The sequence below is a fragment of the Hyla sarda genome, chromosome 8 (genome assembly GCF_029499605.1).
Source record: "Hyla sarda isolate aHylSar1 chromosome 8, aHylSar1.hap1, whole genome shotgun sequence".
NCBI classification, from domain to species: Eukaryota; Metazoa; Chordata; class Amphibia; order Anura; family Hylidae; genus Hyla; species Hyla sarda.
This window is the reverse complement of record NC_079196.1, coordinates 199,644,435-199,669,883: the sequence shown is the minus strand read 5'-3', so window position 1 is coordinate 199,669,883 and position 25,449 is coordinate 199,644,435. Positions and strand designations below refer to the sequence as shown.

Below are 25,449 nucleotides of genomic sequence, written 5' to 3'. Positions count from 1 at the left end.
ACTGTGGTCATGATATCAGCAGAGAGCTCTGTGTTCCAAAAAGAAAAGAATTTCCTCTGTAGTACTCAGCAGCTAATGAGTACTGGAAGGATTAAGATTTTTTTAATAGAAGTAATTTACAAATCTGTTTAACTTTCTGACACCAGTTGAAAAAAACAAAAAAAAAAAGTTTTCCATCGGAGTACCCCTTTAATGCCGTGACCTGCTCTACTTGGATGGAAAAATAAAAACTTTTATAGAGGTCAGAATTTGGCAATACCAAGCAATATATTAAAAAGCTTGTTTTAAAGTAGTAAAACCTAAAGGCTATAGTAATTTAGTATCTGAGAACTTATATTGACCCACAGAACATAGTTAAAGGGGTACTCCGCCCTTAGACATCTTATACCCTAAGCGGTGGGACCCCCGTGATCTCCCTCCTGCACCCGGCATTCGTTTAGAGCGTCGGGTGCATCGTTGGAAGCTCGTGATGTCACGGCTACGCCCCCTCAATGCAAATCTATGGGAGGGGGCGTGACGTCCGTCACGCCCCCTCCCATAGGCTTGCATTGAGGGGGCGTGGCCGTGACATCACGAGGGGGTGTGATCATGATGTCACAAGCCTCCACCGCACTATGACAGTCATCCGGCACGGAGCGAAGTTCGCTCCGTGCACCGGATGTCTGGGGTGCCGCAGCCGAGATCGTGGGGGTCCCCAGCGATCAAACATCTTATTGGATAGGGGATAAGATGTCTAGGGGCAGAGTACCCCTTTAAGGCAGGGTTGTCACATCATGGTTTGTGCCTCCGAGGCACAGATATGCCAGGAAATTGTCAAAATGACATGCCGACCTATCTATACTCGGACAGGCATGGGCCCCATACAATGACACGAATGTAGTCAGCTAGTGACTACCTTCGGGTCATTTCCGAATGTATCCGAGCAGATTGAAAAGTGCTGCAAGCCACGCTTTACATCCGAGTCAAAACTTATATACGCTCAGAAAATGACCCAAGCACTAGCTGACTACACTTGGGCCTTTAAAATGAATGGGGCCCATGCTTGCCAAGCACAGACACCCAGCATGTCGTTTTGGATATGGAGCACAGTAGTATTTAACTATGATTTATGATGTCAATATACTTCTGACATATACAGGTCTAGTAAGTCACAGGGGCCTGTGAATTTTTTTTGTTAACCCAATAAAGAGAAAGCCAAATGTTGTGATCCACATTCTGAATAGGGTAAAAGTGTAATTCAAGCCTGGTGCTTCCTCATGTGGTCACTTGTGGTAATGCACTACCTTTCCTCATTTAATGGGAGATTTATTTTACATTTATTTATAGTAGACGGAAATAAAAGACCCAGATTGTTAATATATTTCACAAGTTTTCTGAAAGACTCTGGGAATGGACTATATTAATGTGTTATTTTAATTTATTTATACCAACAGAAAGTAAAAAATGTATAAAATTATTAATAGAATAGAAAATACACAACGGGTACAATATAACGAAAAACGACAACAGATAAATTTGGTGTCATTTATACAAGAAATTGTCCTTTAGAAAATGTCATCTAAATTACATTGACGATTTAGAAGGGCTACTTATATATTTACAAAAATGGTAAACTGTTGAGTTTATACATCACATGATCAGCGACCTACTTTTAAAAGGTACAGTTAGAGTGGTTAGTGACTTAAGGTGTAACATTTCAACTTTGCATGAATCAATAGTACAAGTAAATATAGGACCCCCCGACTTCCTATCAGTTTGCCACTGGAATCTATACAACAGTGTAAAAAGGGCTTTCAGCTTCACTGAGAGATCAAGTTACACTGCCTATAGAAGTCTATTGAGAGGGGAGATTAAAAAAAAATAAAAGAAAGCACTGGGAGAAGTGCAGACAAATATGCTGCAGGCTTACTCCCAGAGCTGGGTTCACAGCTTACACTGCTTAGTACTGCACTACAATGTCCTCAATGCTGCTGCCACTTCTAAAGGTTTGCTACAGAGAGGTAAGAAAGCAGGATTTCCTGTTTTCTGTGTGTATGTAGCGTATGGAAGCCATCATAGAGACAAGTCTTCATCCACTCTGGAGCTTAGTTCAGGCAAAGCTTACACTTAGAAATGGAGCCTTTAGAGGGGTAAAAAATGACATATGCAATTCATATAAAGGCCACAACTAGTACTACTCCACACGTAGATACACTGGACAGTGTGGAGTAGTAGTATAAAAAAAAAAAAAAGTACCCGAAATGATGAGTACGCTTTAAGTAAGTGTTGTGTAATGCTGTTTTTCCCCTGTGGAGGCACTGCAGGAAATTTGAGCACTTACTGTTACGTTTCCTCCCTGATTACAGCTGGAGGTTCTAGCAGCGGGAAATCATATTCTTGTCAGGGGACCCTTCTAATAAAAAGGGATTGGAGTACCCCTTCAAGGATATCAGTAGCCTATAAATTTACTAGTGATATCGTGGAGGCACGATTGCCCATTGAACAACCAGCATTGGGATTATTTGTCCTTATAAATTCCTTAGGTACAGGACGCCATGGTATCCCTTGTATAGTGAACCCTCTTTGAGCTGACCACCCAAATTTGCACAACAAAGCGGTGTTCTATGGAGGTGCTCTATCAAAGAAACAAGTATAATGCTGGTTAATGTGTCCAATAGAGCTAACAAGCACGTAGAGCACATAAATAATTATAAATAATGTATTTTATCGTGTGGTGAATTACAGGTCCCCAGCATGACTCCGCTCCCATTCCTTGTCCCCAACATCACTCTCCATCTGATTCACAATCCCCAGCAAGGATACCAAACTCATTTCTGGTTCCCAGTGTTGCTCACCATCTCATTCCTTATCCTCACCACAACTTCCCAGTTTATTTCTAGACTTTGTTTCTTCGATATTGAGTGATGGCGCGGAGTGTTAGTGTAGCATGTGGTACGGTGTATAGTTTAGGAAACCTGTGCTGTATATTGTATTTTCATGCTTTGTGTGATTGTAATTTATTGTATGACTTGTAATGACGACTGAATGATCAATAAAGCTCTTTCATTACCTTTATTCCTAGTCCCCATCACAGTTCCCATCTCATTCCTAGACAAGAGCACGATTCCTCATCTGATTTCTAGCCTTCCATGGCTTTAACATGGTATTCAATCTGATTCCTGGTCGCCAGCAAGGCTTCCCATCTTAGTCCAGGTCCTAGCCCCTATTTCATTCCTAGTCCACAGCATGGCTGCTTACCTCATTCCAGTTCTTAGCATTGCCCTCAACCTTCTTTGTGACCCCAGCATGGTTCAATTTCATTCCTAGACCTAAGCATTTCTCTCCATCTTTTCCCTGGTTTCCAGCATGGTTCCCCATTTCATTCCTGGTCCACAGCATGATTTGCCATCTCACTTCTAGTCTACAGCAGGAATCCCCATATAATGTCTAGTCTCCAAAATGGCTCCTTATTGTATTACTCATTCCAAGCATAGCTCCCCATTTCTAGGACCCAGTATAACTCCCTATCTCATTCTTAGTCCTAAGCATGACCCACCCATCTCATTCCTAGACCCCTGCATGGCTCTCCATATCAGTCCAAGTCCCCAGCATGGCTTTCCATCTCATTCCTTGTGTGGTGCATGGTTCCCATTCCAATAGTGATCCCATTATGACTAATTTCTCATGCCTGGTCTGCTGCATGGATCCCCAATCTGAATCCTGGTCCTCAGCATGGCTCTCAATCTCAATCATGGTCCCACACGTTTTCTAATTTATCCTTTGTCCCCATCATTACTCCCTATCTCATTCATGGTCCCATGCTCGGCTTTTCATCTTGTCCCCAACATGGCTCTCCATCTCAATTCTGGAGCCTAGCATTCTTGGCCCTCATATGGCCTGTATAGCTTTAATTTCTCCTGCCTTCTAGCTAATGAACCCCACTAAAGCTGGGAATGCTACTTTGCCTGCTTTATGAGCTCCATTGATGTGCCATTTTGTCTCCCTTAATGTCCTTACAAGTCTCCTCCTCGTTCCTGCTCCACTTTGGTGCAGCAGTGCAGATCTGCTTCCAGACGATTCAGAGCACATATGACTCGATTGTTAAGGGGTTTCCACTAAACATTTTAAAAATGTGCTCTTTGGTCAAATAGTTTTTTTTTTTTCTTCTACAGGGTAGCTTCTATTAGCTATAAATGGACAGTAATTGGTCACAGTAAAAAGCAGTCTAGATGGGGGTGATCATCTTTAAGGAATGGTCTTCTTGGGAGGATTCACTGTATTTTTAGTCCTGGAATCGGTTCAGCATCTGACATGTTCCCTTTTCAAGCATGTCTCTGACCTTCCTCAGTCTTTTCTCATTGGCAGGCCGGGCATAGCTTGTGGGTCCTAATAAAGCCATGCCATCTTGTACTTCACCCATTATCAAAAGCTGACTGTCTCCTGAACCTGCAAGACTGCTGCACATGCAGCCACCATCTCCACTGTCCCCCACTGTCACTTCCAAGTACTTGGTATGGAAAAGATGTAGGCCCATGTAGTCATCCTTTAGTACCTCTAGGAGTACCACTCGTAGCACTCTTTCCTCCCCAGAATCCTCAAGCCTCCCCACAATCACAAAGTCACTACGGCACAAGCTAGGCACAAGTCGTCCACGTAGATGGCATCCCAGACATTGCTTAGTACGTGGCAGAGGGCAACGATCATCACATACTTGTCTACTCTCAAAGTTGTTTTGGTTGCCATGGCATCCACCATAAATAAAAGAAAAACACTGGCGCATTAGAGGACTATAAGCCCACCTCCACTGTAGAGCCTTGCAGGGTCCTCTTACAGGTGGTAATGTACAGAGGTCTGGTGGTCGGGGCTGGCATGATAATCTGCACTCTTCATAAGTTTGAAAGACATTGGTACTCTCTGAGCATCCCTTGTTATAAAAGGTTTGGCAGTCTCCACTTTGTGAGTCATAGTACCAACGAAGGACTCGAAGACCATGGCAATCTCTATGATCTGGGAGCTTGAGACATTCAGAGGGGTGAACTGGACGCTGGTTAGGTGCCGCCCCTGAAGTTTTACCCTTCTTCACAACAGAGAGGGGGAACTGGGCACGGAGAAGTCCTGCAGAGTTCCGCGCCATGCAAACGTAAATGCCAGCATCTTCTGGGCGAGCATTGTAAATGACAAGTTGGCCGGAATTGGTCACCACAAGGTTGCCATACATTTGGTCTGGGCGCATGAGTGGTGCAGCAGGGCCTTCACCCAACTTTTCCCAAAGGATCTCGGGTCGTGGACGTCCACTAGACTCACATTGCAGACCTACAGTACCTCCCACGTTCACCGATTGTGGTGCTGGCGAATGGTACAAGGCTGGAGGCACTGGTACTTCCAAGGGAGTTGATGGTTGGGTTGGCTGGAGCGTGGTTTCAGAAGGTGCTGTTGTAGTTAGGGGCCAAGAAGACACAAACTTGCATGGCACTTCCACTAGCGTGATACCTCTGGCACATGCCTCAGCATCCATGTAGCAGCGATTATAATATGTCAAACCATCTGAGGCACAGGTGAATCCTGGCTGCTTTCCACATCGCTCCCGACAGCGGCAGACTGGGCGCCCTTCCCACATCTCACAGACAGAACCCTGCTGAGCACAGACAAAACCTGCACAGGTGACAGGATGGATGGCGTCAGGTGCTGGCAGACCGGAATCAGGGTAGCGTGCCGCCACACAGCTCCGTTGGCCACAAACGTTGGTGCAACATTTTTCGAATGGTTCACAATCCTAAAACAGAACAGTGAAAAAATGTGAATGATACATAACCCATCATTCTTTAACCCTTTCAATGCTGTATGGCAAAGGAGGCATCTTCTTCCTGCCACCTTATCTGGTTGGCATTCCCTGCTTTGCATTTGCATCTTGCTTTATCGGATGTTCAAGGACAGCAATCTGTGACTGGTGAGAAACGTAATCATGCTGGGAATTGTAGGTACAAGACAAACGAAAAGCCATAGCTTGGAGGCTTCTGCACTTAGGAGATCTTGTCACCTTCTATTGATCATATTTCAAGACGATAGATAGACAACAGATAGGTACGTAGATATGAGAGAAATAGATAGACAGATAGATTGATATACAACAGATAGGTAGGTAGGTATGAGAGAAATAGAAAACAGATAGGGAAGTAGATAGACAGATAGATAGACAACAGGTAGGTAGGTAGATATGAGAGAAATAGATAGCTAACAATTAGGGAGGTAGATAGACAGATAGATTGATATACAACAGATAGGTAGGTAGATAAATATGAGAGAAATAGATAACAGATAGGGAAGTAAGATAGATAGATAGATAGACAACAGATAGCTATCTATTTCTCTAATATCTACCTACCTATCTTTTATCTATCTATCTATCTATCTATCTATCTATCTATCTGTCTATCTACTTCCCTATCTGTTATCTATTTCTCTCATATCTATCTACCTATCTGTTGTCTATCTGTCTATCTACTTCCCTATCTGTTATCTATTTCTCTCATATCTATCTACCTACCTATCTGTTGTATATCAATATCTGTCTATCTACCTCCTTATCTGTTAGCTATGTATTTCTCTCATATCTACATACCTATCTGTTATCTATTGCTCTCATATCTACCTATCTATCTGTTGTATATCAATCTATCTGTCTATCTACCTCCCTATCTATTTCTCTCATATCTACCTACCTAACAGATAGGGAGGTAGGTAGATAGATTGATAGACAACAGATAGGTAGTTAGATATGAGAGAAATAGAAAACAGATAGGGAGGTAGATAGACAGATAGATAGATATGGCCATTGTCTAGACCAGTGGTCTACAAATTGTGTACCTCCAGATGTTGCGAAACTACAACTTACAGCTTGCCCGGACAGCCAGCGGCTGTCCGGGCATGCTGTAAGTTGTAGTTTTGCAACACCTGGAGGTCCACAGTTTTGGGACCACTGGTCTAGACACACATATACACATAGCATAGCTGAATTTGTCATATAACTTTCTGAGTTGTTGTGTTATCTTTCTAAGGAATGATTATTCCTAAGGTATATCAGCAGTCCTATGTAAAACCACACACAACGCATTATGATATCACTGTATAAAATATCAACTCACCTCTGCTACATCTGCTATTAGTGGGTTACGAGGACATGGTATTCTGTGTTAGTGTCACACATGTACCAAGCAAAATCCAACACAATGCACTAACATAATAAATTTAATTCAAGGGCTAAAAAAAAAAAAAAGCCGGTTCGGCGGGTTAACCCATTCTTACCTGATCGGCTTCACATTCCCTTTCACAGGTGCTTTGGGCGTCCACCCACAAGTTGGCATTCAGCTGGTTAGGGCAGATGCCAAAATGCCCTCTGGCTGAACTGCAACTAGCATGTTGGGCTTCTTGTAGGCAAAGCAGAACAAAATAAAGTATAGTCCTCATCTCCCTTCCACTACGAGTCGAGATCACGCAACACGTGTCCTAGGCGCTATATCCTATACATGTTTTGGGTTCTGCATGTGAGCCTGGCATGACATATTTTTATGATGCTATTACATGATGTATTATAGGAACGGAGCCTCGAATATTGCATTATGTATGATATGTGTATGTATCATAGTCCACACTGGCGCCAATGTTGCCACGTACATGTGTGCCGAGTATATCTGGGGGCATCTAACCTTTCTTAGGTATCTTCCTTCAGGGGGTATGTATGCCAGGTGATGCAAAATGCCAATCCAGACAGAGGCAACAAGACATCTAGTGGGTACAGTCTCCAGAGTGTTGTGTGAAGTGCCCAGTCTCTCCCCTCTTGTCCTCCTTTCACCCGCCCCTGACAGGATAACTTTCTAAACAGGATCCTGGATGGGAGGGAGCAGACCCTGTGTCTGTGTGAGGAGGGGGGTAGTGTGTCTGTTTTTATAGGGGGTGATGAGGACAGCAGGCAGAAGTGGCAGACTGGTGCATATGTGTGCGTGCCCAGGTTGCTTACTACGGAGTGATTGGCACGGGTCCTAAGTGATGGTGTAACGGAACCAATTGTGTCACCTAGGTGGGTATGTGTGCCACCCAGGGCATTGTGGCATATGCACTGGTGGAGTGTGTGCTGCAGCAACTGGTGTGTGTGTGTGTGTGCCCCCAGGGCAATGGTGCCTTGTCTCGTATGTATGGTTTTTTCTTTTTGCTTGTAAAGACTACTGGGTGGCACACTTAGAGTGTGCCCATTGTTAGGGTAGATCTGGGAATGCGCGTGCCAGGCATGGCGTGTGTGACAGAGGTGTAGCGTGCCAACGAGACAGAGGGAGTCTGTCTACATGTGTGTGCCACAGAGGTGTACAGTGTGGAAGGGAGGAGGAGGAGGAGGGAAGGAGCCTACAGCTTCCCTGTGATAGGGGTGGGTGATGGGGGGAGTAACCCAATTCCACCCCTTGTTGTCTCCTTTCATTCAGTGTTGGTGGCTTCCAGTCTGTAGCCCCCTCCCCTCTCTGGCAGACATTAAATGAAGGGGATCAAAGGCCTCTGCCATTTAACCCCTTCCCACGCATACTCAGTCCCCGCACTGACATCTCCCTGACAATCCAGCCCATTCCTCTTAAAGACCTTGAAAAAGGATCAAGGAACTACAAGATCCACAATGCACTGGGGCCGATTATGCCAGGTCCTGAAGTTACCAAACAAAAAAGAATCGTTGAAAGGGAAAGAACAATAAAGCTTTGCGCATAGTAATAATTATTTATTAAGTGATAACATATTCCGCCGCACGCTTTTCACTACTCCCTGTCCCTATTGTGAACTGTGGCAAGGGTGGGAGGGTAATTGAAAACGATCTAGTAGTAATTAGGTAAATTAATGAAAACTTGTGTAGAGGAAGAGTGGTGCGGTTGCCCATAGCAACCAATCATCTTGTCCCTTTCATTTTCTTTTTCTTGTTGAAAGGAACAATCTGATTGGTTGCTATAGGCAACTGCATCCCTCTTCCTCTACTCAGGGTTTGCTAAATCTCCCTTAATCTTTTTTTTTTTTGCCCATAACAACCAATTAGAGCTCAGCGTTCATATCTTAACAAGCTCAACTCTGATTGATTGGTATGGGGGACAATAGACGGCTTTTGATTATTTCTCCCGAAAGGTTTAAAAATTCACACAAAAAAAATGTCGCTTTCATTTCTCGACGAAAGATTTAAATACATATCCTGCTGCCAGGAAGTGCCCTTTAATTTCATAGCTTGCCTTGTAGACTTGCATGGGATCGCAATAGTCACGGGGCAAGTAATGGGCTTCAAATAGGCAGAAAATTTACACACATATATTTATCAAAGCTGTCTATGTCCCGCATCAATATAGACCAAACTACAGAGGGTTAGGCCGGTCTATTGTGCGCCTAATTTATCAAAAGTCGCACGGCTCTTGATAAATTCTGTGCACAGACTTCGGGATCTATGGTTTAGACTAGGGATCGACTGATTATTGGTTTGGCCGATATTCATGATTTTGGACATTATCGGTATTGGCAATTACCTTGCCGATATGCTGATAATGCTCCGGCCAGAGACCGCCGCCGCTGCCCCATTGCCTCCCCCATCCCCGGTTTTATAATTACCTGTTCTCGGGGTCTGCGCTACTTCTGGCTCCTGCGACGTCCTGCGTACTGCGCCGCGCAATGACAAGTGACGTTCTCAACGCGACGTCACCGTCAGTGCGCACAGTGACAGCTCAGGACGCCGCTGGAGCCAGAAGTAGCACGGACCCCGGGAACAGGTAATTATAAAATCGGGGATGGGGGAGGCAATGGGGCAGCGGCGGTGGTGGTGGTTGGACTAGGGAGGACCCCAGGACAGGCAGGGGGAGAGAAGCGGACGGCAGCGGCGGTCTCTGGCCAAGCAAAAGCCGCTGCAGTTCATTGATTTAAAATGCCCGCTTTAAATCATTGATCTGTAGCGGCTTCTGCAGGGCCGAGTGGGGGGGGGGAATAGCCGATAATTTATACCAGAATATCTATCGGCTATAGGCCTGAAAGGTCACAGATTATCGGTATCAGCACTGAAAATTCAATATCGGTCGATCCCTAGTTTAGACCCCATATTTAGACCCCATCTATTGTACTATCCCCCATATTCTGTAGCCGAGACCATCATCGGAGGAAGATATGAAACCGAGCTCTGATTGGTTGCTATAGCCAGTGGTCTCCAACCTGCGGACCTCCAGATGTTGCAAAACTACAACTCCCAGCATGCCCGGACAGCCAACGGCTGTCCGGGCATGCTGGGAGTTGTAGTTTTGCAACATCTGGAGGTCCGCAGGTTGGAGACCACTGCTATAGGCAATGATGCCAATTTTCCTGTCAGACAGTCTTTATAAACGGAAGCCCATTATATTATCTCATATCCACAAAACAGTGGGTAGGGTTTAGCAGGAGGAGCGTAGACAACAAGTTTTAAACCAGAAAATGGCGCAAAAAACTACACAAATCTATGCTTGCTCATAGCAGATATAGGCAGCATCATATAGGGATGGCACCGTTTTCAGTCCCTGTCCCTTATGATGTAATATACTCTAGGTAAGGAAAGCCCAAATCCCAGCTCCCCGCCGATTATTGACGGATTTCTTCCTATGTACAGTTAGTCATGTGTCAGAATATTTTTTGGAATGTCCGCCCGGAAAATTTCAGCCGGACATTCCACAAACAGTGGGCACCAGCAGAATCCTATTGAAAACAATTGGACTCTGCTGCAATGGAATTTCCAAACTGGATTTTTCCGCCTTGGAAATTTCACTGTGTGAACATGGCCTTATAGGGAGAAATATGTCAAGCATTGGTGGAGTGGCAGAAAAGGGGTACTCCGGTGGAAAACAATTTTTTTTAAAATAAACTGGTGCCAGAAAGTTAAGCATATTTGTAAATTACTTCAATTAAAAAATCTTAATCCTTCCAGTACTTATCAGCTGCTGTATGCTCCAGAGGAAGTTGCGTAGTTCTTTCCAGTCTGACCACAGTGCTCTCTGCTGCCACCTCTGTCCATTTCAAAAACTGTCCAGAGCAGGATAGGTTTGCTATGGGGACTTGCTCCTGCTCCAGACAGTTCCTAAAACTACGCAACTTCCTGTGGAGCAAACAGCAGCTAATAAGTACTGGAAGGATTAAGATATTTAAATAGAAGTAATTTACAAATCTGTTTAACTTTCTGGCACCAATATATTAAAAAAATAATAATGTTTTCCACCGGAGTACCCCCCTTTCCATTGCAGCAGAGTCCCATTGTTTTCAATAGGATTCTACTGGCGCCCACTGTTTGTGGAATGTCCGCCTGAAATTTTCCAGGCGGACATTCCCAAAAATATTCTGCCACGTGACTAACTGTGCATAGGAAGAAGTCCGTCAATAATCGGCGGGGAGCTGGGATTTGGGCTTTCCTTACCTAGAGTATATTACATCATAAGGGACAGGGACTGAAAACGGTGCCATCATTTTATAATAAGCAGCCCATTTTTTTTTGGTGGGGGTCCGACTGCTGCCCCCCCACCTCTACTCATCACTACTATACCCCCCTCCCGCACCTTTCCTCATCACTACTATAGCCCCCCTCTGGCACCTCTCCTCATCACTACTATAGCCCCCCTCCGGCACCTCTCCTCATCACTACTATAGCCCCCCTCCGGCACCTCTCCTCATCACTACTATAGCCCCCCTCCGGCACCTCTCCTCATCACTACTATAGCCCCCCTCCGGCACCTCTCCTCATCACTACTATAGCCCCCCCTGCACCTCTCCTCATCACTACTATAACCCCCCTGCACCTCTCCTCATCACTACTATAACCCCCCCCACCTCTCCTCATCACTACTATAACCCCCCCCACCTCTCTTCATCACTATTAGAACCCCCCTCTAGCACCTCTCCTCATCACTACTATAACCCCCCTGCACCTCTCCTCATCACTACTAGAACCCCCCACCTATCTTCATCACTACTAGAACCCCCCTCTAGCACCTCTCCTCATCACTACTATAACCCCCCCACCTCTCCTCATCACTACTATAACCCCCCCACCTCTCTTCATCACTACTAGAACCCCCCTCTAGCACCTCTCCTCATCACTATTATAACCCCCTCTGCACCTCTCCACATCACTACTAGAACCCCCCACCTATCTTCATCACTACTAGAACCCCCCTCCCACACCTCTCCTCATCACTACTATAACCCTCCTTCTTATCACCCCAATAACCCCCCTGATCTTTTATCACCCCCATAAACTCCCCTGCACCTCTCATCACCCCCATAAACCCCCCTGCACTTCTCATCACAACCATAAACCCCCCTGCACCTCTCATCACCCCCATAAACCCCCCCTGCACCTCTCGTCACCCCCATAAGCCCCTGCACCTCTTATCACCCCCATAACACCTCTTGTACCTCTCATCACCCCCATAAACCCCCCCTGCACCTCTCGTCACCCCCATAACACCCCCTGCATCTCTTATCACCCCCATAACACACCCTGCATCTCTTATCACCCCCATAACACCTCCTGTACCTCTCATCACCACCATAAACCCCCCCTGCACCTCTCATCACCCCCATAACACCCCCTGCACCTCTCATCACCCCCATAACCCCCTGCACCTCTCATCACCCCCATAAACCCCCCCTGCACCTCTCATCACCCCCATAACCCCCCTGCACCTCTCATCACCCCCATAAACCCCCCTCTGCACCTCTCATCACCTCCATAACACCCCCTGCACCTCTCATCACCCCCATAACCCCCTGCACCTCTCATCACCCCCATAAACCCCCCCTGCACCTCTCATCACCCCCATAAACCCCACCTGCACCTCTCATCACCCCCATAACCCCCCCTGCACCTCTCATCACCTCCATAAACCCCCCCTGCACCTCTCTTCACCCCCATAACACGCCCTGCATCTCTTATCACCCCCATAACACCTCCTGTACTTCTCATCACCCCCATAACCCCCCCCTGCACCTCTCATCACCCCCATAACACCCCCTGCACCTCTCATCACCCCCCTGCACCTCTCATCACTCTCATAACCCCCCTGCACCTCTCATCACCACCATAACACACCCTGCACCTCTCATCACCCCCATAATACACCCCCCCTGCACCCCCCCTGCACCTCTCATCACCCCCATAATACACCCCCCTCCGCAATTGTGGACCTCAAGATGTTGCAAAACTACGTTGGCTGTCCGGGCATGCTGTATATTGTAGTTTTGCAACATCTGGAGGTCCACAGTTTGGAGACCACTGGCCTAGGGGCTCGGCCATGGGTTAATAGGGTCCCGAATACGTCTATGATTGCAGTAGCTTTAGTCTTTCCATACAACCGCCTGGCCCGATCTTGTGGGTAGTAATAGTAATTTATGGATTGTTATATTCATGAGCAAGAAGCTTTTAATAGAAGGACAAGGCTGTCATATCCATTTTCCTGTCTGTGCCTGCAATGAGCCCGTGACAGATAGAAGATTTGTGTTTTATGCTAGACGTCTCATTTTCAGACTTAATGTTCCATTAAAGAAAAGAAATACACGGCTGTCCCATCTGTTCACCTCGCCGAGGCCTTGAGGACCCGGGCAGCCTGTTGCCTTTAGGGCAACCACAAACAAAGGCGTCCTTACCACCGCACACATCCTGGCCTGCTAATAGTGAGGGCGGCCATTAATAGGGCTAAACCCCAGCTGTGACCCTACATGAGTATCTGGTAGACACTCCGTGGGGACACAGACATCATATTGTCGAGTGCCTCATACACGTGTACTGGGAGGACAATGGGGGAGATTTATCAAAACCTGTCCAGAGGAAAAGCTGCTGTGTTGCCCATAGCAACCAATCAGATTGCTGCTTTCATTTCTCAGAGGCCTTTTCAAAAATGAAAGAAGCGATCTGATAGGTTGCTATGGGCAACTGGTCAACTAAGCCTCTGCTCAGGTTTTAATGAATCTCAATGTAAGGGCTGCATTCACACCACGTTCTTGCAATACAGTTCCCGTATACGTTTTCAATGTGAAAACCGCATGGAACCGTATTGATAACCGTATGCATTGACTCTCCATTGAAAACCGTATGCCAAAAGATGCATCAGGCTGTGTCCGTTTTGCATCCTGTACGGTTTTGTCAGTTTTTTTCCCCGTACCCAAAACCATAGCCTTTCACGGTTTTTGGTCCGGGTGAAAAACTGTATTAAACCGTATACGTTTTTTTAAAACATAGGAGTCAATGAGAACCGTATAGAACCATATGTGCGTACGGTTCCATCCGGTTTTCACCATACGTTTTTTGACTTTGCAGTTTTTTTTCTTGGAATTTCAATCAAACAAGTGAAACTTTATTCAAAATGGAGTGAAAAGTTAAAAACGTATACTTTTTTTCTTAAAAAACGGATGTAACCGGAAACCATTTTTCAAACCGTATATGTTTTTAACTGTATACGGGTTGAAATTTGTACACACGTTTTGATACAGTTTAGTCAGGTTTTGGAGAATCCGTTTTTCATCAAAAACCTGATACGGGAACTGTATTGCAAAAACGTGGTGTGCATGCACCCTAAGAGGACCTGGGCTGAGGAAAAGTCGACCAGTTGCCCATAGTAACCAATCAGATCGCTTCTTTCAGTTTTGAAAAGGCCAGTGAAAAATTAAAGAAGCGATCTGATTGGTTGCTATGGACAACTCTGTATTGATAAATCTTCCCCAATGTCTCATACAAGAGTCAGAGGGGTCCGTTTGGATGAATGAACATCAGATCACATCATTTTGGGGAGGGGGCTGACATGGAGCACAATGGGATGTCTGACTGGAAAGACTAATTTCAATATAAATTTTGGTCTTAAGGATTTTTAGGGGGTTAGGAGACCCCCTTATATCCGGACAGAATTCTATATACCGTATTTTTCGCCGTATAAGACGCACTTTTTCTTCCCCAAAACTGGGAGGAAAAAGTCGGTGCGTCTTATACGGCGAATACACCCCTATAGCGGCGGTCCCTGCAGCCATCAACGGCCGGGACCCGCGGCTAATACAGGACATCACCGATCGCGGTGATGCCCTGTATTAACCCTTCAGACGCGGCGATCAAAGCTGACCGCCGCGTCTGAAGCGAAAGTGACACTAACCCGGCTGTTCAGTCGGGCTGTTCGGGACCGCTGCGATTTCACCGCGGCGGTCCCAAACAGCCCTACTGAATAGCCGGGTTAGATCTTACAGGACACCGGGTTGGACCTTACCTGCCTCCTCGGTGTCTTCTCCGTTCAGGGATCCCCTGTATGGCCGGCGCTCTCCTTCCTCGTCATCACGTCGTCCCGTACGTGCGTCGGCGTGCGTAACAACGTGATGACGGCGACGGAGAGCGAGGATACCCGGCCGGCAGCAGAGACATTCCGGAGCGACGGGGACACGGCGACAGCGATGGAGCGACATCCAGGGCAGCGGTGACGGGTCCGGAGTGGCGGGGACACGTGAGTATTATCTCCTATGCAGTGGTCTTCAATCTGCGGACCTCCAGATGTTGCAAAACTACAACTCCCAGCATGCCCGGACAGCCAACGGCTGTCCGGGTATGCTGGGAGTTGTAGTTTTGCAACATCTGGAGGTCCGCAGGTTGAAGACCACTATTGGGTTCAAAATCTTTAATTTTTTAGATTTTGCACCAAAAAATAGGGTGCGTCTTATACGCCGGTGCGTCCTATATGACGAAAAATACGGTAATGCTTTGTTTATTGCGATGGCACATTATACCCAGAACGGGTCTCACAGAATGGCTTGTGAACTCGGCCTCAAAGGGATAAAGCGGCTTCATAGTCAGCATGAAGGGGGCGGAAGGGAATTCCAGAAAAGAATGGCAAAAATGGGTGAAAATCCTGGAGGTGGTTATGTGAACAAGCCGTCTTTGGGTGGACGAGAACAGGTGGTCATTGTTGGAAGCCTGGAAAAGTGTAGGAAGGTATTTGAGCCTATGTAAGGGTATACTAAGCATGATGCCTCCAGCTGTTGCAAGACTACAACTCCTAGCATGCCCAGACAGCCTTTGAGATAGGAAAACAGAGCAGATTTCTTTCAAAAACAGCACCACCCCCTGTCCTCAGGCTGACTGTGGTATTTCAGCTCAGTTCCATTGAAGTGAATGGAGGCAAGTTGTAATGCCATACACAGCCTGAGGATAGATGTGGTGCTTCTTTTGGAAGAAATTAGCTTTGTTTTTCTTTTCCTATATAAACCTCTTCAAAAAGAGTCACCCCGGAGGGGTAAAAAACAAATAAATATTACTACCCAGGTCAAACATGACATTGCTATAGAGCCATACTGCTACTTCCGCATTGGGGTTCTGCACAGAGATTCCAGAGCAGCAGTGTCCCGCAGATATTTCTGACATGGAAATTCCAATTTTTGTGTCCGTAGAAAGAATTAACCTGTTCATTCTTTCTGCGGACTCCACACGGAATGATTGCTGTCTATGGGACGGCATATCCCGTGCAGTCTTAGTGCCGGCATATTTTCCTTGGGACATTCCAAAGTAGGGCCTACCAACTCTCCTTCAACAGATGATATTGGGGGGGGGGGGAAGCAGGAATGGGCATGTTGGGTTTCAACAGCCGACCCAATTGTTCTTAGGGAGATACAGTCATGGCTGTAAATGTTGGCCCCCCTTAAATTTTTCTAGAAAATTAGGTATTTCTCACAGGAAAGGATTGCAGTAACACATGTTTTGCTATACACATGTTTATTCCCTTTGTGTGTATTGGAACTAAATCAAAAAAGGGAGGAAATATATAATGTCACCAAACTCCAAAAATGGTCTGGACAAAATTATTGGCACCCATAACTTAATATTTGGTTGCACACCCTTTGGAAAATATAACTGAAATCAGTGGCTTCCTATAACCATCAATAAGCTCCTTACACCTCTCAGCCGGAATGTTGGACCACTCTTCCTTTACAAACTGCTCCAGGTCTCTTTTATTGGAAGGCGCCTTTTCCCAACAGCAATTTTAAGATCTCTCCACAGGTGTTCAATGGGATTTAGATCTGGACTCATTGCTGCCACTTCAGAACTCTCCAGCGCTTTGTTGCCATCCATTTCTGGGGCTTTTTTTTACGTATGTTTGGGGTCATTGTCCTGCTGGAAGACCCAAGATCTCGGACGTAAACCCAGCTTTCTGACACTGGGCTGTACAGTGCGACCCAAAATCCGTTGGTAATCCTCAGATTTCATGATGTCTTGTACACATTGAAGGCCCCCAGTGCCAGAGGAAGCAAAACAACCCCAAAACATCATTGAACCTCCACCATATTTCACTCTAGGTACTGTGTTCTTTTCTTTGTAGGCCTCATTCCGTTTTCAGTAAACAGTAGAATGATGTACTTTACCAAAAAGCTCTATCCTGGTCTCATCTGTCCACAAGATGTTTTCCTAGAAGGATTTTGGTTACTCAAGTTCATTTTGGCAAAATGTAGTCTTGCTTTTTTATGTCTCTGTGTCAGCAGTGGGGTCCTCCTGGGTCTCCTGCCATCATAGCGTTTCATTTCATTTAAATGTTGACAGATAGTTCGCACTGACACTGATCTCCCTGAGCCTGCGGGAAAGCCTGAATATCTTTTGGAACTTGTTTGGGGCTGCTTATCCACCATCCGGACTATCTTGCGTTGACAACTTTCATGCCCAGGGAGATTAGCTACAGTGCCATGGGTTGCAAATTTCTTGATAATGTTGCGCACTGTGGACAAAGGCAAATCTAGATCTCTGGAGATGGACTTGTAACCTTGAGATGGTCGATATTTTTCCACAATTTTGGTTCTCAAGTCCTCAGACAGTTCTCTTCTCCTCTTTCTGTTCTCCATGCTTAGTGTGGCACACACAGACACACAATGCGAAGACTAAGTGAACTTCTCTCCTTTTTATCTGCTTACAGTTGTGACTTTCATATTGCCCACACCCGTTACTTGCCTCAGGTGAGTTTTGAAGGAGCATCACATGCTGGAAACAATCTTATTTTTCCACAATTTTGAAAGGGTGCCAATAATTTTGTCCAGACCATTTTTGGAGTTTGGTGACATTGTGTCCAATTTGCTTTTTTTTTCTCCCTTCTTTGGTTTAGTTCCAATACACACAAAGGGAATTAACATGTGTATAGCAAAACATGTGTTACTGCAATCCTTTTCTGTGAGGAATACTTCATTTTCTAGAAAAATTTCAGGGGTGCCAACATTTACGAACATGACTAAGTCTTCACCAGAGCTGTCGGGCAGAGGCTTACCATTCCTCTCTCCTTTGCGATCTTGGTAGTGCAAGATAGGACAGTTTTTTTAATTTATTTTTAATTTTTTTTGTTTTTATAGGGTAAAAAAATTAAAGAAAAAAAAAAAAAGCAGTCAAAAATATTGTGTGTGGAAACTTAGCATTATAACAACACATGACAAAGTAGAACTTTTTTTTTTTTTTCTTTGCAATAAACTACAAATTCTTAAGAAACTCCACATACACATTCATTTTACGCAGGGGGTTTTAATTTATTTAGAAAAAAAATATAATATATCATGGTTTTTTTCACAGTTGGATGGTTCAGCCCTATACCATACAAGGGTGCAGAGCAGGAATGCTAGACTGGCATGGAGCAGCAGTAACTACAGATGCTGGAATGAAAGACTAGTCCCAATTCCATTTTTAACCCATCATTTGAGCTTTTTACCAATAGGCTAACCCAAAAGCTATAGACGGGACGTAGGCAATGTACAAGTATAATTTTGGGCTCTCTGGCAATTGTCGCACTACATGTCTCAGAATGCCAGGTTGCGTGTGACTGGTCAGGAATGCTGTTGACATAGATCATCGTTTTCCAAAACAGCGTGCCTCCAGCTGTTGCAATACTCCAACTCCCAGCATGCCCGGACAGCCGAAGGCTGTCCGGGCATGCTGGGAATTGTAGTTTTGCAACAGCTGGAGGCACTTTGTTTTGGAAACAATGACAAAGATGCACAAACGGTTGATATAAATGATGCATATGAATGATCTTCTTACACATCAAACTATGAGATCACAAAGAACTAACCAAGGGAGACAAAGCCAGAGATGGAATGTCAACTCATATACTGAAGCGTCTTAAAAGGGGTACTCCGGTGGAAAACCTTTTTTTTTTTTTTTAAATCAACTGGTGGCAGAAGGTTAAACAGATTTGTAAATTACATCTATTAAAAAATCGTAATCCTTCCAGTACTTATTAGCTGCTGAATACTACGGAGGAAATTATTTTCTTTTTGGAACACAGAGCTCTCTGCTGACATCATGACCACAGTGCTCTCTGCTGATATCTCTGTCCATTTTAGGAACTGTCCAGAGTAGGAGAAAATCCCCATAGCAAACATATGCTGCTCTGGATAGTTCCTAAAATGGACAGAGATGTCAGCAGAGAGCACTGTGCTCGTGATTCAGCAGAGAGCACTGTTCAAAAAAAAAAAAAAAATTTCCTCTGTAGCAGCTAATAAGTACTGGAACGATTAAGATTTTTTAATAGAAGTACCGTAATTTACAAAATCTGTTTAACTTTCTGGCACCAGTTGATTTAAAAAAAAATAAATAAAAAAAAAAAAAAAGTTTTCCACCGGAGTACCCCTTTAAAGCGCCAACCAAACCCAATGCCCAGAGCCTCTGATATCAGACACACACACACACACACACACAGATGTAAATGTATCAGAAGATTCGCGAGAAAGCAGAAAATCATGACGCAAGGGATTTTCTAGACTATCGTCAGCCTCTTCCCATCCTGATATGGCTGATAACCGTGAACAATGGATAATAAACAGCAGGTACAGATAAGGTGTACAGCAGTGTTTCCTAACCAGTGTGCCTCCAGCTGTTGCTAAACTACAACTCAGCATGCTGAAAGTAGTAGTTTAACAACAGCTGGAGGCACGCTGGTTGGGAAACCCTGCAGTAAACCTTAGCTGTACTGTCATTTTTGCAGACTCCTATCTAGCCGCCACATTGCTCCTTCTGCTCTTCGGTAACATGGAGGAAAGGGATGGCGACGTCAAATTAAAGTGGGTTGCTTCTGAACATAGAGGCAAGAATGGGTGCAGAACGTTAAGGCGGTATACACAAAGACTTACGGTAGAGTGTGGAAGATGGACTAAGCCATTAGTGTTTTGAACATTAATATGACGCATCTCCATACAGTGGAAAAGAATTAGGAACCCATAATGCAAATCACATTAAGCACTTAACCAACAGAGCCGATTTCTTCCCAAAAAATAAAAATAAAAAGCGCCACCCTTGCCCTGAGGCTGTGTCTGCCATTACAACTTTGATCCATTGACTTCAATGGAACTGGGCTGCAATACCACACACAACCTGAGGACAGGGGTGAAGCTGTTTCTTTAAATAAATCAGCCGATTGGTAGGACCATCACAATCATGAGAACGCAGGTCAATTGTCCCCCAAGTGAATTGAGCAGCAGTGTGCATGCTGGGCCTCTCCTCTATTGTTTCTCTATGGGGCTTCCGAACATTGCCAAGTTAAAGGGGTACTCCAGTGGAAAAAGCTTTGTTAAAATGAACTGGTGCCAGAAAGTTAAACAGATTTGTAAATTACTTCTATTAAAAAATGTTTATCCTTCCAGTACTTTTTAGCAGCTGTATGTTACAGAGTAAATTCTTTTCTTTTTGAATTTCTTTTTTGTCTTGTCCACAGTGCTCTCTGCCGACACCTCTGTCTGTGTCAGGAACTGTCCAGAGCAGCATAGGTTTGCTATGAAGATATTCTCCTGCTCTGGACAGTTCCTGATACGGGCATCAGGTGTCAGCAGAGAGCACTGTGGACAAGACAAAAAAAGAAATTTAAAAAGAAAATAATTTTCTCTGTAGCATACAGCTGCTAAAAAGTACTGGAAGGATAAAGATTTTTTTTTTTATTGAAGTAATTTACAAATCTGTTTAACTTTCTTGCACCAGTTGATTTAAAAAAAATAAATAAATAAAGTTTTCCACCGGAGTACCCCTTTAATGTAGCAGTGGAGGAGAATGCAGATTACCTCTGGTCTCGTGTTCGGTGTGGCTCCCGAGATGACCCCTGCAAAGAGGAAAGCAGCCATGTTTTTTTAATATCTCACATAGAAAGGACATCAGCCACACTGCAATGTTAAAGGGGTACTCCGGTGGAAAACTTTTTTTTTGTTAAATCAACTGGTGCCAGAAAGTTAAACAGATTGGTAAATTACTTCCATTAAAAAATCTTAATCCTTCCAGTACTTATTAGCTGCTGAATACTACAGAAGAAATTATTTTCTTTTTGGAACACAGTGCTCTCTGCTGACATCATGACCACAGTGCTCTCTGCTGACATCTCTGTCCATTTTAAGAACTGTCCAGAGCAGCATATGTTTGCTATGGGGATTTTCTCCTATTCTGGACAGTTCTTAAAATGGACAGAGATGTCGGCAGAGAGCACTGTGTCTCGTGATTCAGTGGAGAGCTATGTATTCCAAAAAAGAAAAGAAGTTCCTCTGTAGTTATTCAGCAGCTATTAAGTACTGGAAGGATTAAGATTTTTTAATAGAAGTAATTTACAAATGTGTTTTCCTTTCTGGCACCAGTTGATTTAAAAAAAAAAAAAAATAAATAAAAAAAGTTTTCCAATGGAGTACCCCTTTAAAGGATAAGTAGAAGACAGCGGTGCAGTATGAGACTGAAAAAAAGGGAGCTTCCCCTTTAAGTTTAAAAAAAAAAAAAAAGTCTCAGGGGTGCGGAACGCACGGACTAAATATATATCTGTATACACTATCGGACATACCAGATTGTTTTTCATACCATCAACATCCTTTCACCGCAATACGTCTATGATGGGAAGATGATGCTATACTGTATGAGAAAGGGCAAGTATCAGATCAATACCAGTCTGGCAGCAAATGTGATATAGGCCAGTGTTACCCAACCAGGGTGCCTCCAGCTGTTGCAAAACTACAACTTCCACCATGCTCGGCCAGCCAAAGGCTGTCCGGGCATGCTGGAAGTTGAAGATTTGCAACAGCTGAAGGCACCCTGGTTGGGTAACACTGATAGTATCTATGACATGCAGCAGCTGTAAAGCAAGTGAAAACGTCACTTTCTACATCCATCGCAATCTACACTTCTTTGTGACCTAACTGGGGTTGCCCTTTAAACTCCAACCATGGAGACAGCCATATTGGGAGCTGGAGCAATATCGGTTTGATCAGGCGACTAACCCGGAGAGGTTATTGCTCCCTAAAGAAGTAAAGTGCGTTGTCCTGCTTTACAAGATGGCCGCACCCAAGATGGCCGCACCCAAGATGGCCGCACCCAAGATGGCAGCACCCAAGATGGCCGCTAGCTCGCTTTGATAGCTTATTCTTCACTTATCCATCACTTTCATTCACGCCCTGAGTCAAAGAAAGAAAGGGGTTAATACACCCTGAATCCTTTTTCTGATTAGAACTGGATTTTGGTTTTGACATAACTATTGCGCACAAGCTTTTGGGGATTGATACGGAAGATGTGGTGCGATCATTAAGGCTCGGCGATGCCCGATTTCTCAGCAACGTTCCTGGCAGGGAGTCCTTATAGCCAGTAACATGCTTCATAGACAGGCAGCCTGGGCACCAAACAATTCAATGGTATTTTGATTAGGTAACTTGTGTATAAGAGACAATCATGTGACTTCTAATGCCACACATTGGGGAGCACCTAAAGTCACCCACTACCCTAGGCTTGGGCTGCTTACTCTTATCCAGTGTTTTCTAACCAGGGTGCCTGCAGCTGTTGCAAAACTACAACTCCCAGCATGCCCGGACAGCCTTTGGCTGTCCGGGCATGCTGGGAGTTGTAGTTTTGCAACAGTTGCAGGCACCCTGGTTAGAAACCACTGCTCTAATCTGATCCTTTACAATAGCGTTTCCTACCCTGTGATTCTTCAGCTGGGAGTTGTAGTCATGCTGCTTAAAAGGGGTACTCCGCTGGAAAAAAAAAAATTTTAATCACCTGGTACCAGAAAGTTAAACAGATTTGTAAATTACATCTATTTAAAAATCTTAATCCTTCCAGTACTTATCAGCTGCTGTATGCTCCACAGGAAGTTCTTTTCTTTTTGAATTTCCTTTCTGTCTGACCACAGTGCTCTCTGCTGACACCTCTGTCCATGTCAGGAACTGTCCAGAGCAGGAGCAAATTCCCTATAGCAAACCTCTCCTGTTCCGGACAGTTCCTGACATGGACAGAGGTGTCAGCAGAGAGCACTATGGTCAGACTAAAAAGAACTACACAACTTCCCCTGGAACATACAGCAGCTGATAAGTACTGGAGGGATTAAGATTTTTAAATAGAAGTAATTTACAAATCTGTGACTTTAGGGCACCAGTTGATTTAAAAAAAAAATAAAAAAACAATTCCAGCACAGTACCCCTTTAAGGGTAGGGTAACACAGAGCATCCGCAGTGTATTTCAGGCTGTGGATGCGCTGAAGACAGAGCAGGCTCCCTGCTGCGGCTGGATAGCCACGTATACCCAGCTGCAGGAGGGAGTTCACTTTTCGCCGTCGGCTCATCCGCAGCCTGAAACACGCTGCAGATGCGCTGTGTATGACCCTACCTATACAGTAAATTACGGTAGATTGCAAACCTTCGAAGAGAACTTGTCTGGAGAACTTTTCTTACAATTTTGCATCGTGCCTCTGTTATTCCTCCTGGAAATGTTTACATTGACAACTGTCTGTGTGTCCTTTACAGTTTAAAGGGGTACTCCGGTGGAAATTATTATTTTTTTAATCAACTGGTTTAACTGCCAGAAAGTTAAACATATTTTTATATTCTTTCTATTAAAAAATCTTAATCCTTTCAGAACTTATTAGCTGCTGTATACTACAGAGGAAGTTGTACAGTTCTTTTCTGTCTGACCACAGTGCTCTCTGCTGACACCTCTGTCCATGTCAGGAACTGTCCAGAGCAGTTTGCTGTGGAGATTTGCTCCTGCTCTGGACAGTTCCTGACATGGACAGAGGTGTCAGCAGAGAGCACTATGGTCAGACAGAAAGGAAATTCAAAAAGAAAAGAACTTCCTGTGTAGTATACAGCAGCTGATAAGTAATAGAAGGATCAAGATTTTTTTTTTATACAAGTGATTTACAAATCTGTTTAAAGGGGTACTCAGATGAAAAAACTATATATATATATATATATTTTTTTTTATTTAAATCAACTGGTGCCAGAAAGTTAAACAGATTTGTAAATTACTTCTATTAAAAAAATCTTAATCCTTGCTGTACTTATTAGCTGCTGAATACTACAGAGGAAATTATTTTCTTTTTGGAACACAGAGCTCTCTGCTGCCATCACGAGCACAGTGCTCTCTGCTGACTTCTCTGTCCATTTTAGGAACTGTCCAGAACAGCATATGTTTGCTATGGAGATTTCCTTTTACTCTGGACAGTTCCTAAAATGGACAGAGATGTCAGCAGAGAGCTCTGTGTTCCAAACTGAAAATAATTTCCACTGTAGTATACAGCAGCTAATAAGTACAGGAAGGATTAAGATTTTTTAATAGAAGTAATTTACGAATCTGTTTAACTTTCTGGCACCAGTTCATTTAAAAAAAATAAAGTACCCCTTTAACTGTCTGGAGCCAGTTGGTGTGAAAAAAAAATATATATATATATTTTTTCCACTGGAGTACCCCTTTAAGGCTGCATTCTCACACACATAAAAATGTGAGCACAGATCCAACCCTGACAGAGGGTCTATTGACTTGAATTAAAATAATCAGATGCTATGATACTTTCAGTTCGGGTCTCTACACCAGCAGTCAGCTGGGACTTGGTATCTCAGTTATGATGTATAAATGGATCCTGAAACGGTTTTAGAAGAGTCGATGGGTAAAGGACACACCCCAGTGACAAGAGGGACGGCGACACCTAATTGTCAATTTATTCATTCATTTCCAGGCAGAATAACAGGGGAAGAGTGCAATACAAGAAAAGATGTTCTAATCATTTACTAAAAGGCATCAACAGCAGAGTTTCCCAACCAGGGTGCCTCCAGCTGTTGCAAAACTACAACTCCCAGCATGCCCGGACAGCCGTAGGTAGGAAACGCTATTGTAAAGGATCAGATTAGAGCAGTGGTTTCTAACCAGGGTGCATGCAGCTGTTGCAAAACTACAACTCCCAGCATGCCCGGACAGCCGAAGGCTGTCCGGGCATGCTGGGAGTTGTAGTTTTGCAACAGCTGGAGGCACCCTGGTTAGGAAACACTGCCATACAGTATAGCTGCATGGTCAACATTCATACGAACCCCTGAATTATACCTCCATCATGCTTCAACAAGGTGCGTGTCCTATATAAAGGTGGCAGTCCAGCCTGGTGCTAAACTTTTATTTCATTGCTTATAGAGAAGATCTTCATCCAAAAATGCTGAGGTAGAACGTAT

General features: G+C 44.4%; 1 protein-coding gene across 2 annotated transcripts; it reads right to left on the bottom strand.

Annotated features, from left to right (window-relative positions):
- Positions 1-743: 743 nt before the first annotated feature.
- On the bottom strand, positions 744-25,411 carry WFIKKN1 (WAP, follistatin/kazal, immunoglobulin, kunitz and netrin domain containing 1). 2 transcript variants are annotated; one of them, XM_056534256.1, is made up of 2 exons: positions 25,328-25,411; positions 744-5,752 (listed from the first exon to the last, which is right to left on the bottom strand). In XM_056534256.1, the coding sequence occupies exons 1-2, from the start codon at positions 25,334-25,336 to the stop codon at positions 4,262-4,264; spliced, it is 1,500 nt and encodes a 499-aa protein (XP_056390231.1). In that variant the 5' UTR covers positions 25,337-25,411; the 3' UTR covers positions 744-4,261. The 2 variants fall into 2 exon arrangements, with proteins under 2 accessions (XP_056390231.1, XP_056390230.1); XM_056534255.1 differs by lacking the exon at positions 25,328-25,411 and adding an exon at positions 7,282-8,013.
- Between the last annotated feature and the right edge of the window lie 38 nt (positions 25,412-25,449).